The 13,786-nt window shown below is 45.4% G+C and overlaps 1 protein-coding gene across 1 annotated transcript; it reads left to right on the top strand.

The window, feature by feature from the left end:
* Nucleotides 1-2,699: 2,699 nt before the first annotated feature.
* On the top strand, nucleotides 2,700-4,175 carry LOC115326011. The gene is made up of 3 exons (XM_042293273.1): nucleotides 2,700-3,026; nucleotides 3,218-3,943; nucleotides 4,029-4,175. Exons 1-3 carry the CDS (start codon nucleotides 2,700-2,702, stop codon nucleotides 4,173-4,175), a joined length of 1,200 nt encoding a protein of 399 aa, XP_042149207.1.
* Nucleotides 4,176-13,786: the final 9,611 nt, after the last annotated feature.

Genomic DNA, 13,786 nt, shown 5'->3' on the forward strand with positions numbered 1-13,786 from the left:
ACACATGCTTGGGATTCTTAAAAGAACTGTCCCAGTAGTGCCTGTTGATAATGGTGGGCTTGAACATGGTCTTAAAATTGGGAAACTGAAACGATTTAAAAAAGTTGTCCTCTGCAAGAAACTCCGAGTTGTAAGCTACAATTCTCAGCATACCTTTCAAGATACCATCAATCCTGGTATGCCATCGCCTGGGACAGTTTCCAAATAAAGTAATGCCATACCTTAAAATACTGTATCCCAGTGTCTGCATAATAAGTATCCGAATTGACATCGGGACAAACATTTTAATAAAATGCAATAGACAGGATACTCTTCTCATTCTTTTGCAAATATTTGCCTTCTGCGTGTTCCAGGATAAATCAGAATCTAACACAATTGCCATGTACTTAACATCACAAACATATTCAACAGGACCACATGTACAATCGGCACAACATGACGTATGCAAAATCAAGGGCCTATCTAGGCAAATACTCCTCAGCGGGTTTGAAAAACAGACAAGTTTTGTTTTTGAGCAATTGATATTAATAAGGTTTGACGTAAACCAATCCATCAGGTGTATGGCGTCATCTTGTAGCATATCTATCGCGGTACTGTATTGCATATGGCGAGATAAAAGCAGGGTGTCATCTGCGTACTGATAAAGGGTACAGTTTTGAATACAACATTACACGTTGTTAACATAAATGTTAAATGATAGAGGTGACAAAATAGAGCCCTGTGGCACTCCCGCTCTCAGCCAAGCTCTAGAACTTTATTGTTGCCAACCAAAGTCATCTGAGACCAGTTGGTTAAAAAGTTAGTAAGGGAATGAAATGGACGTCTGAAACCATAAAGATTCAGTTTTTGAAGCAGTATGTCATGACTAACCTTGTCGAAAGCTTTGGATACATCAAGAAACAGAGCACAGGAGATTTGATTATTATCGAAACTGGTGTTCAACACGTCCTATAGCTCTTCCAGTAGAGGCTGTGTGCCGCGACCCTTGACAAAACCATTGGCAGGGCGACATAAAGTCATGCTTCCCAAAAAATGAGGTCATTTGAACAGATATTTCTCCAAAAGTTTAGACAACGAAGGGAAAATTGATATTGGGCGATAACTTTCAAATTTTCCTCTAGTCCCACCCTTGAATACCGGCTTAACCATTGCAGTCTTTAGGTTGACCGGTGTGCAACCAGAAGTTAGTATTTCGTTTAGAATAACTAGTAGCACATTACACAAGGCGTCAAAGTTTCTTCGGAGTTCTCCTATTCCAATAGTGTCTCCACCAGCGGGTTTGTTGGAGCTGAGGCCAGACAGTAAAGAATACAACTGCTGCCTGTCCAAGCACGGAAGGAAAGCAGACGGAACTACGCTTCTCTTTAAGGTTAGGGTTCTTTCCTCCCGGTCTTTGACAACTCCCACAAACAAAGCAAAATAAGCATTAAAGTCGTTTGCGAGTGAAAATGCATCGCGTCCAAAACAGATCTCCAATTCAGAGGTTGCGCGCACAGGAATCCCGCGAAGTTCGTTTATAAGACCTCATTCATGTCTTGGCAAAGTCACGATTTGATTTAAGAAATTAATTTTTGCAATGTCTTCTTTTAGCTGAGGGCAACATGGCGTTGGCGCGGTTTCTGGCTATCCTAAAGTCTTGTCTTAGCTCTTTCCTCTGGGGATTATTTCTGCTGCGAGCCCATGCCAGCTCCTTTTGCTTAATTGCTGCCAAAATGCCAGCATCCAACCACGGAAGGTAAGGTTTTCTTTTTCGAACTCTCACCTCTTTTCTGCAGTACAGCTTTAAGGAATTTAGAACTTAAGTAAAACTGTCATAAAGTTCGGATGTACTTGACGAGCAAACAAGATCCTTCCAGAAGTAACGCCTGATGAGCTCATCATAACGTTTCCAGTCAACTATAGTGATTGTTCGTCGGGGTTGGGAGCGGTCCTGCGGATTCTCCCCAAAAAACACAACGACACTCAATAAAGAAATGGTCCGCCAATTTCTGGCCAATCACGGCTGATCTGAATAAAGCGTCAGGCGCTCTTATGTTCAAATGATCTATACAGGTTGACACCAACTTGCTCAAAAGATGCTCCTCTGCCGAGTCAATCAGGCAATCAACTCCGAATTCCGCAAGCAAATTTAAGTAATCCACCACGTTGCTTTTAAAAAGTACCAGCGTATCAATGTTAATATCTCCCGTAATGCATAAACACCGTTCAGCCTCCAGGTTCTCGAGTGCCCGTCCCGAGCTCTTGAATAAAGCTGATAATGCTTTCAGATGGCGGTCTGTACAGAGCAAGCAGAAAGAAACTGCATTGTGAGTTTGTTATTTTTAGAGCTAAGTATTCGGCTGCTTCGAGCGTGAAATCCCGACGTTCTGCGTGCCACCCATTCTTTACGAATACGGCAATACCGCCCCCTCTTCTGCCGTGTCACGTGAAGCAAAATTGGTTAAAGCCATCGAGATGAAAACATTCAGTTAATGCCTCGTGAGCGTTGATCTCGGATAGTACAAACACATCAACGTCGCCGATGACGTCTCTTATCAAAAAATAATAATCTTTATATATTGTAACGGACAACGAAAAGGAAGAAAAGGAGAAGAAGAAGACGAGGTCGTGTGGAGAATGGGGGACTGAATTCTGGGTTGCCCGTTTAGCCCATGAACTAAGACGCCCGCAACATTTGGTGGCAGCGGTGGGATTACGAAATGGCAACCCAATTGGAGGCAAGTGGCGTCATCTCAACTTCCGCGGCGATGCAAATCACGGAGCGGCTAGCTAATCTGCTCGCCGAAAGGAGTGCTACGGACATTGTGAACCCGCTTGGAACCCTCGACGATTGCCTCGCAACCCGTCTGTCTCTGCTGGAATCTGCAGTCGAACGTCAGGTTGCCGATGTAGGGCAACGCCTCAATGACGGCCTTTCGTCCGTGGAATCTCGAATTCGACTGCCTGTGCACCACGGACCGCCACTCAAGCTGCCGACATTCGATGGGCAGTCGTCATGGCAAGCCTTCATCATCCAATTCGAAACGGTTGCGGACTTTTACGGGTTCGACTCAACGTCCAGAGCTCGTGCAATGGTGGCCCAGTTAAGGGGGAACGCTGCTGAATGTTTGGAGAGCATGTCTGCCACAAGTCGTTCCTCATATCAACTACTCATAGAAGCTCTAAAGTCCCGCTTTGGTGATGAACACTCCAGCAATTTCACCTGACTGCTTTAAAGCACCACCGCCAAGGCACGGACACACTCCAGGAGCTAGCTGACGTAATCCAGAGGATGGCGAGAAGAGCGCTCGTCGGATGTACGGAAGTCGACTTGGAGCAGATAGCAACCACTGCTTTCATGGACGCAATCGAAGACACCGACATCCAGCTTCTTGTGCGACTCGCCCACCCAACCACGACTCGTGCAGCACTGGCTCGCGCACTCGAAGTTCAAGCAGCCAACAAAGCAATGAACATGGTGTCGACATCTGGAATCAAGCTTTCACGGGTGGCTCACCGATCTTCTCCGGTACGTTCAAGTAAACGTCGTTGCTTCACGTGTGGTGACATTGGGCACTTAGCTCGATCCTGCCCAAATCACTTGGCCCCGTGCAAAATGCAACCTATCCCAACGCCAAACGTTTCAAGTGACAGTGAGCCTGGCAAGGTTGAATCTCATGTAGTGCATCATGTTCCTCTTGTGACAACGCCAGTGCGCACCTCGCCAACGCCATGTCTTTCAGTTCATCTTCATGAGTTGGGACAACATGTGAATGCTATCGTGGACACCGGAGCTGCAGTAAGTCTAATCGATTATGCATTACTGCAATCAGCAAAGTGTACCACGCCCAAAACACTTTCTGGTACCGTCTGTCTTATATCAGCCGACGGTTCTACAATCGAACAAGAAGGACAGATCTCGTTGACTGTAGAAACTTTAGGAACAACAGTCAACCTCCCGTTTGTAATTGTGCGCAAGTTACAATGGTCAATGATACTCGGCCGTGACTGGTGTTCAAACGTCCAACTCTCCCCATCGTTTCGAGGAGGTGAACATTGTTTGTCAGCCGTACCAACTTTCAGCACTGGCGATCAGTCCAGTTGTTCTGCGACAGAGTGGCCCCAAGGAGATAGCGGGGGAAGCAAAGAAGCAATTTCCTGGAATTTTGAGAACTTATTCGATGGATTTATCCTAGCGTGGTCCAGCTTGAAAAACCTGACGAAGACCGCGGCAGCCCAAGTGTGTTCTACCGTCGCAACTGCTACGACATTTGTGTCTACACTAATGGCACCGATGGTCAATCGAAAACCACAGAAGGTCTTCCGTATGGTCGCAGCATCGGACATTGTTGTACCTAAGTTATCTGCAGTCTGGGCTACAGCAATAATTCCAGGTTCAATGACGTCAAGAGATATCCTAGTTGAATCACTGCTACAATCTCGTCCTGGGATGGAGTTTGCTATACCTCGCTGCCTTGTTTCCTGCGAGAAGGGGAGTTTGATGCTTCCAGTTTTAAACCTGACGATTGGTGACCTGCTCCTGAAATCCGGTGAAGACTTCGGACCTGTGACATTTGCCCTGTCACATGCCACTGTCTCAACAATTAGTGCGGCACCAGCAATGTCTGTCCCGCAAGATTGCCTTGAAAAAGCTAGTGACCTTCCATGGTCGGAATTTAATTTCGGCCACAACTTAACAGAACAACAAAAGGCACAGATACAAGAACTGCTCTTGGACTTTCGGCAGTGCATTGCTATTACACCAGAAGAGCTAGGGTGCACACCACTTGTGCGCCACACCATCAATACTGGTGATCACGCTCCAGTACATCACAATCCAAGACGTGTTTCGATGAGAGAACGGGAGGAGATAAACCACCAGGTAGACGACATGCTTCAAAGGGACATTATACCTAGCTCCAACAGTCCTTGGTCGTCACCAGTTGTCCTGGTTAGGAAAAAAGACGGTTCTACAAGATTCTGCGTGGACTACCGGAAACTTAACAGCATAACAAAACCAGACGTGTATCCTTTGCCACGACTTGATGATGCCCTTGATCGCCTTCATGGTGCCAGCTACTTTACTACTCTGGATCTCATGTCCGGATATTGGCAAGTGGAGCTGGAGCCGAAAGATTCCGAAAAAACTGCCGTTGTGACTCCTGACGGATTGTTCCAGTTTAACCGTCTTCCATTCGGACTCTGCAATGCACCTGCGACCTTCCAACGCCTTATGGATAGGGTGCTTGGACACCTGAAGTGGACGATGGCGTTAGTTTATCTTGATGATGTCATCGTATACGCTGACACTTTTGAAGAACACCAGCACCGTCTGCGTCTAGTGCTGAATGCCCTCACCAATGCGCATCTCCGTCTGAAACCATCGAAATGCTTCTTCGGATGCGACACAGTCATTTACTTAGGGCATGTTGTCAACAAAGAGGGTATTCGCCCGGATCCAACCAAGCTGGCAGCGCTAGCCAATATTCCTGAGCCTACAACCACAAAGCAGTTGAAAAACTTTGTAGGCTTTGCGTCCTATTTTCGTCGATTTGTAAGAAACTTCTCTCTAAGAGCTGCTCCACTGACTGAGCTTCTTAAAAAAGACACCAAGTGGCGTTGGTCCGCAAAAGAACAAGCTTCTTTTGCTGATATCAAAAGAGCACTTCTTGAACCACCAACCCTGGCTCATTTTTCAGAAGAAGCACCGACGTTCATTCACACTGATGCCAGTGGCGAAGGGCTTGGCGCTGTTCTTCTCCAGAGAGACAATGCAGGAGTAGAACATCCCGTATTATTCGCAAGCCGCAAACTTAGCGAACCAGAAAGTCGATGCCATTCTTCAGAACTCGAGTGCCTCGCTGTTGTTTGGGCAGTGGAAAAGTTCCGTCCATACATCTACGGAAAGCATTTTACAGTCGTGACAGATAACTCTGCTCTCCGTTGGCTTCAGTCAAAAAACGATCTAACTCCAAAATTGACTCGGTGGGCAATGAAACTGCAAGAGTTGGACTTCTCGATCGTTCATAGAAGTGGGAAACAGCACCAAGACGCCGACTTCCTCTCACGGCACCCCATCGAAGACGCCAGAGTTGCTCCTGTACTCGCACTCCTAGATTTGCAGTCAGCGCAAGCAGAAGAATGTGACACATACAACATAATCCAGTTGCTTTCTGACGAAGTGAACGGGAGATCGCGACTTTCAGAACGTCGCTTACGGCGTCTACGAGCGTACTACCAGCTTCGGTACGGTCTGCTGTGTCATCGAGCACATCCCTCAGGAGCGTGGCTCCCCGTAGTTCCCCCCAAAATGCGTCGGAACGTTCTTGAGATGTGCCACGATGCTCCAACTGCGGGTCACCTCGGGCAACACCGGACGCTCGACAAAGTCGCCAAGAGATTTTGGTGGCCGCACCTCAGGACGGATGTCCGACAGTACGTCGCGTCTTGCGCAACATGCCAACTGCGGAAAACACCACCGCACCCGGCGAAGATCGAACTACAGCAAATACCACCTCCAGGCAGCCCGTTTGAGGTAGTTGGAATCGATCACCTGGGGCCCTTTCCAAAATCTGATGATGGAAACAAGTACGTCATTGTCGCAACAGACTACCTGACGAAGTGGGTCGAAGTGGAGGCGGTCCCCGACACTTCAGCTGTGCATCTCGTCGCCTTCGTCAACAAACACCTTGTATTGAGGCATGGCACACCCCGCCGGATAATATCTGACAGGGGAACGTCATTTATGTCCCATACTTTCAGTTGTGCTCTGCGAGATTACGGAATTGAACATGCGGCCGCTTCACCCTACCATCCTCAAACGAATGGCCTAGTAGAGCGCACCAACCGCAGCATTGGAGATATATTAGCTGCGTTCGTCAATAAATCTCACAAGAACTGGGACACATTCATTGGTACAGCGGCGTTCGCTTTGAACACTTCACAACAGGAAGTGACCGCCAAATCTCCATTTGAGCTTGTTTACGGAAGACTCCCGACGCTTCCGCAGGAATCATCGATGGGCGCTGCGTGGACCCGTCGGGCGCGAGAGTATGAAGAGAACTTCGCTGAACGACTAAGTGAAGCCAGAAAACTGGCTCGGCTGGCTATTCTAAATAAGCAATCAAAGTTGGCCGAACGTCACAACAGGGAAACCTCATTGCCGTCGTTTTCACCAGGTGATGTGGTGCTTCTTCGAAGGAACCTAAGATGTCCACAGCACTCGGAAAAGCTTTTGCCCAGGTACTGTGGACCTTTCAAGATTAGCAGGCAACTTGGACCCGTAACATACCGTCTCGAACACCTTGACAGCCTGCCTCAGCGTGGGCGACGCCGCACTTTGACAGCCCATTCAAGCCATCTGAAACTTTATGTCACACGTGGTGACTATCTTAGCATCGTCCGGGACGGACTTCCGAACGGGGAGGGGCGAGTGTAACGGACAACGAAAAGGAAGAAAAGGAGAAGAAGAAGACGAGGTCGTGTGGAGAATGGGGGACTGAATTCTGGGTTGCCCGTTTAGCCCATGAACTGAGACGCCCGCAACAATATATAATATATATAATATTATATATAATTAATAATATTATTAATATTCATGATATGAAATGGAAACAAGATACAGAGTCGGGTCTGTCGAAGCCAATAGGAGGCTTGAAGGACAAGACCATAAGTTAAGCGACAAAATACAAAGAAAGAAAGAAAAAAAGTTCAGTAACAGACGCACTCCAACAATAATAACGAAGTCACATCATATGTTAAAAAAACATGATATACAGTATTACACACCAATACACGGCGCCAGGATGTAGCAAAAGCCCATGCAACGGACCTAGATTGACATATTGGTTAGCAGCCTTTTCAGTTTCCTTTTTGTTGTAGCTTGGAAGAAGAAATCGGGAAGTTTATTAAAAATGAAAGGTACATAATAAGCACACTCTCGCTTACCGTATCTGGTATAACAATGAGGCGTCTCGAAACGATTTGAGCTGCGAAGCTCCCTACGTGCTACAAGTGGATGTTTAAAATCATTACACCAGAAGTGGCGTAGCAGGACACATTCTAAGAATAGTGAGCGGAAACTCGGCATTTGTGCAACTTCATATATATCAGTATCCACAGGAAAAGCAAGCTGATATGCAGCACCTTTCAATAAACCTTTCAAAATGTGGTCTACTTTATTCTGCCAGAGTTCTGCACAATTACCAAATAACGTTATACCGTATCTAAGTACACTATAAGCCAGCGCATGAGCGGTAGATCGTCGGACAGCAAATGACTTAAAAATACGGTTGTTGAAAAGGAAACAGCTAACAGTTCGAAGTTTATCAGAGACGTGCGACAAGTGTGTTGCCCAAGACATGTCAGAATAAAAAAATACGCCTAAGTTCTGGACGCTACTGACGAAATCCAAAGTGGGGCACTCACAGTCTCTGCAATTAGACCTACGCAGAGCAACCGACGTATCAAGAGGCGTACGCTTCAAAGGATTTAGGAAGCAGACAAGTTTTGTTTTAGCTGCATTAACCGTGAATAAATTATCAGAAAACTAGTCCATTACTCTTTCTATGTCATGCTGCAATAACCGTACAGAGTGGTGAAAATCAAGTTGACTAGAGACTAACACAGTGTCATCTACAACAAAGGAGACAAAACCGTAGCTTGTGGGACACCAGCTTTGAGCCTTACTTGAGTACTTTTGAAATTTCCTACCGACACAATTTGCGAACGTTAAGAGAAGAAACTTTGGAGTATGCTATAAAAGGGACCGCGGAAGCTGTACTCGTAAAGTTTATGAAGCAACACTTTGTGGCTGACCGTGTCGAGCGCTTTAGCCACATCCAAAAAGATAGCAGAAGAACGGAGGTTACAGTCAAATCAACGATGTAATAGGTCTGAAAAATCTTCAAGCAAAGACTGCGTGCCCCTGCCAGTTACAAACCTATATTGGCTGCGTGACAGTATGTCAAAACTCTTAATATAACTGGACATTACAATGTAAAGATGTTTTTCTAGTATCTCCTCGATGCAGGGCACGATAGAAATAGGACTATAGCATTCTAGTTTATTAGGTGATCCTCCTTTGAAAATTGGTTTTACAAGTGCGGTTTTCAAGCTCGCGGGTATCAACCCAGTTATTAAAAATCCATTTATCATTGTAAAAAGAACATGCTGAATGTGCTCAAAAGTACGGCGTAGATCGGTAACACGAATTCCATCAGCACCTGGCGCTTTGTTGCGCTTTAGTGAAAACATGATTGCGTGCAATGCAGCTAAATCAAGGTGAGGTAAAAACGCAGATGCCGACACCCTATGAACTTATGGGAAGAATGTGAGCCCCTCATCTCTAGTAATGCCTGACGAGGCCGCAAAATGTTCATTGAAGTTGTTGACAACCGCCTGCAAGTTTGGGCCGAAATGCTTTTGTAAGTGGTCGTAAAGCGATTTTTATGCAGCATGCCCTTTGAATAAGTTAATCAACTCCCACGTTACGCGTGGCTTTGATCTCGACTCAAAGAACCTTTTTTGAAAGCAACGACGCTTAGCTGATCTCATCATTGTGTTCGCTCTGTTCCTTGCGCTTTGATACTCTGCCCTCAAGTTTGGGTTGTTTGGAGCACGGCGGGAGCGTAGCCAAGTGGCATCCTTATTTTTGACTGCAGCCACAATATCAGCCGTAATCCAAGGTTTATCCGACCGTTTCTTGAAATAAACAACCTTCCTCGAGTCACGATAAAACACCTGAAAAACCTTAACGAACTCCGTATAAATATTGGCGGGCTCAACAGAGTCAAAAATCTATCCCAGTCCAAGGCAAACACGAAGGCATCAAATTTTGCTGTGTCAGTAATCGAAACAAACGAACTTGCGGGTACGCCATTTCGATTCCCTGCCGCCTGCTTATCTAATCGACAGCTGACAAACTAGTGGCCGGCTAACTTGCGTGTGATGACAGCAGACTTTATCGTGGAATTGGGAGCCCGTATGTTTATATGTTCGATGTAGGACACCACCAGCTTTCCAGACAACAGTTCTTCTCCTGTAGGTAGAGTGATAACGTTGTCAATTCCACGTTCAAACAAAAGATTTAAATAATCGCATACTATAGATATGGTCGGCTTCAGGGTATCAATATTCAAGTCACTTATCAGGCGAAATTGTTCTTTCGAGCGAAACTGTTTAAGTACGTCTTCCAGCTCCGCTAGAAAAAAGTGAAGCGTTTTCTGACGGAGGCCTGTATACTGCTAATAAAACCAATGAAAAACCAGAGAGGGAAATGTTAAGAGCAAGAGACTGTGCATGAACAAAAGACGCAGTTAGGCCGGTCGTGATCCACTTTTCCCTAACGTAAATAGCAATACCTCCGCCTTTGCCCTTGTCGCGGGTGTAGAAATGTCTCGTGTAGCCATTTAAAGCAAACCGATTGCAATGAAAAGTTAGAATGCTGATCTCTGTAAGAATGAATACGTCAACTGGAGGTTGTAAGTTGTAAGTGGAAACTGTAAACTCGTCCCAGTGTTTCCGTACGCTCCTAATATTCACATGAATAACCGTTAGTGAGACTTCCGAGGGAGGTCCCAACATCTGTATAAAGGAATGGCAGTCTGGAACCAAAGAACAACCCATCGTTCCTCAAGTAAGCCTTTCCAAGTCCTAAGCCGCGTTGATGCGCACAACCGGTGAACCTTCGCTCTTTCGCGCGTATATCTTTGAGTTTTTCAGCCACACGAATTTGTGGCCAAGTTCTTTGCCTATATTTCTTGCCAGCCACAAAGATTTCTTTGTTTCTCTGGGTAAGGTTATCATTGAAGAATAGCCTCGTCCGATTTTCAGACTGGGACAACCTCTGTAACCGGCCGCGTGCAGCCATCCAGGCCTCTTTGGAAGTCAGAGATACGAACTGAATCAGTACCGGTGAGAGTGAATCCCGTTTTTGTGGTAGATGATGGATAGCAGCAATGTCGCAGGATTTAAATGACGATATGCTTAATTTTTGAGCAAGGTCTTCGGCGATCTTAGACAGATCTTCACCAGAACAATAAGGGAGACCATGAATTTCCATCTTGCAACGTCGGCTATACTGTTGCGAAGTGTTTAGCTCCTCTTTGAGCCGCCAGATTTCCTGACTCTTCATCCATTGCAGCCATGACATCCTGGACCTCCTTTTGCAGATCTTTTACCGACTCCTCATTAGCCGTTGCAAGCGTCAGTACTTCGTGATATCACATACTGAAGAAGTCGACGGTTGACTGAAGTCCCACCACAGTGTTGCGTAGTTCCTCCACAGCAGGTTGAAGGGTCAGCAACTGATACATCTTCGCCAAAAGTGGCAAAAGAGACTCAACACTAGATTTTAACGAGAGAAGCTGCTGAATTGCAGAATTCATTAACGCCAGTTGATTGCCAACGGAAGTGAGGCTAAGCGGATCTTGCGAACTACCACCAGCGTCACTGAAGCTCTCCCGAGAAGCAGCACCGCAAGCCCCTGCACCAGAGCGAGCCTCGCCTGTGCGACAAGTGCGACACTTTCAACATTCTCTGCGGGTAGCATCCATTCCTGAAAAAGTGCTCTCCGCGACCCCAGAACATTGTTTACCGACATGGTAACTACTCCGACACGACGTGCAGGTCAAGAACCTTCCATCGCCTGGGAGTGATCTGTCGCCCTTGATGCACTCCATGACTAGTATAAAGCGAAATAGACTTAGATACGCTCCTAAAGCATGCCTCAAACAATAAAAAAAAATACATTCAATGTGCAGTCGGCGGCGAACGAACACCAAAACTGAAACAAGTGGAGTTTTCCTTCTCACCTGTACAAAGTGCACTGGTCAGATCCCGACGCAAATTAATTTCGCCGCCGACTGCAGTAGATGCAGCTTGGACGACGGCTTTTATGGGCAGCGGAGCTCTGGTGACGGAAGTGGCGTCCTCCAGCGGCAGACCCTCAGCGAAGTGAAGCACGATGACGCGTGAACACGACACGTGAAACGTCGTCCAGTGGTAGAATAATAATAATAATAATATTAATTGTTTATTGCTACCAGCAAAGAAGTTTTGTATTGCGGATGCATCAAATCCAACAGGTGGCTTGTGCGACGCCATCCTCCAATAAAAAACGCGATTTGTAGTTTGTGTAGTTACGGAAAATACAATAATATAAAACAGACAAAAAAGATAAATGAAAACATAATTCCATAAATTTAGTCACTCTAGTTATAACGTGAAGATTTTGCGCGACAAGATATTATGCACAGACTAAAACAGAAATCAAGAGCAATGTCAAAGCAAAATGAAATACCACCAGACTAAAAAATATGCAAAAAACAATTCACGGAGGGTGTCTTCGTTTAAAATGTCCTACAAAAAGCAGATTATTCATTAATGTTCCAGAAAGGCAGACGCTTAAAAGTGGCACACATTACTAAGCGAAATGAGTGTACAATATAAATAAACAGGATAGAGACCGTAACCAATATTTCTCTATTTAAACAAAATACCTGCAAGCATCTTTTTAACTTTGCCCAAGGTTGTTTGGTTTGGAAGTTTAGGTGGTAACCGAGAAAAAAATATACGGCACATAAAACGCACACGTACATTCGCCATAACGAGCGCGAGAAAGAGGTATGTGAAAAGGGTGCGTATGTCGAAGATCACATGACGGTGGGCTTGAGATTTTGAAATCAGAATTCCAAAAGTGCCGCAATACCCCTGAATGAACATGAAGGGTCTGGAAGTTAGGTAGTTGCGAATATTCGAAAAGATTAGCGTTGTCAGGTATTTTAAGTTTATAAGAGACACTTTTCAGAATAGCTTTGTAATCAATCAATCAATCAATCAATGTTCAGTAAAGTGTCTAGGAACAACCAATTGGTCTTATTGCTGGCACACTAAAAAAATGAGCAAAAACACACACGTACAAACACGCATACACACGAGTGCAGAAGGAGAACGTAGTTCACTAGTCTGAGAATAAAAATATTAACAAGTATGAAAGACACTAAAATCAACAAGGGAAATCAAAAGCACAAAACAGAGACGTCACCAGGTGTGACAGCAAAAAGCAAATACTACATCAACGGTCCAACTGATCAGCCCTTTTCCTGCAAGAGGAAGATTTGAACAGCATTTCCGAACTTGCTCCCGGATGAGTTAAAAATATCGATTGTGTCAGAGTAGCGATTATAACACTCAGCCAATCTTTGGAGCGGGTTTAAGTGGCTAAAATGTCGAGCTATATAAAAAGATAATTGTAGCCGTGTAGGCACACGTGGAACCCTGAGGCTCACTTCGGACAGAAGGCTGGGAGAGTTAATCGAGCCGTGCAAGGTCTTAAACAAAAACAACAAATCAGCCTTCACCCGACGCTGCTGCAGGCTCAACAAGTTGACAAGTTGCGAGTTACACACACCGTTCAGACAAGGATCACCTTTCTCAAGGTAACGATATTTGAATATAGAAATGAATTTGTTTTGGACTCGCTCGACAGATAAACTGTTAGTTTTCGAAATGCCGTTCCAAACAACCGATGCGTACTCTAGCTTGGATCTAACTAAAGAACAATACGGCGTAAAAAAAAGTGGACGGGCTTTTTAATTCCTTCGTTATGCGAGACACCGCACCTAACGTCCGCAAGGCCGATTGAACCACTCTCGTAACATGAGTGTCAAATCTCAGGGTTGAATCAAAGACAACTCCGAGGTGTCTCAGTTCACTCACACATGACAGCAGTTCACCATGATAACTATATGGAAAGAATATATCATGGGTCTTGCGAGAATATGTCATTACTTTTGTTTTAGAATGA

The sequence above is a fragment of the Ixodes scapularis genome, unplaced genomic scaffold, assembly GCF_016920785.2.
Source record: "Ixodes scapularis isolate PalLabHiFi unplaced genomic scaffold, ASM1692078v2 PGA_scaffold0__279_contigs__length_252992795, whole genome shotgun sequence".
NCBI classification, from domain to species: Eukaryota; Metazoa; Arthropoda; class Arachnida; order Ixodida; family Ixodidae; genus Ixodes; species Ixodes scapularis.

Excerpts from the sequence above, each read along its gene's own strand:
- LOC115326011 (XM_042293273.1), top strand. The coding sequence starts at position 2,700 with ATGGCAACCCAATTGGAGGCAAGTGGCGTCATCTCAACTTCCGCGGCG. Across the intron at positions 3,027-3,217 it reads TCATCATCCAATTCGAAACG|CACCACCGCCAAGGCACGGA; the intron begins GTTGCGGACTTT and ends ACTGCTTTAAAG. Across the intron at positions 3,944-4,028 it reads CAACAGTCAACCTCCCGTTT|GTGAACATTGTTTGTCAGCC; the intron begins GTAATTGTGCGC and ends CGTTTCGAGGAG.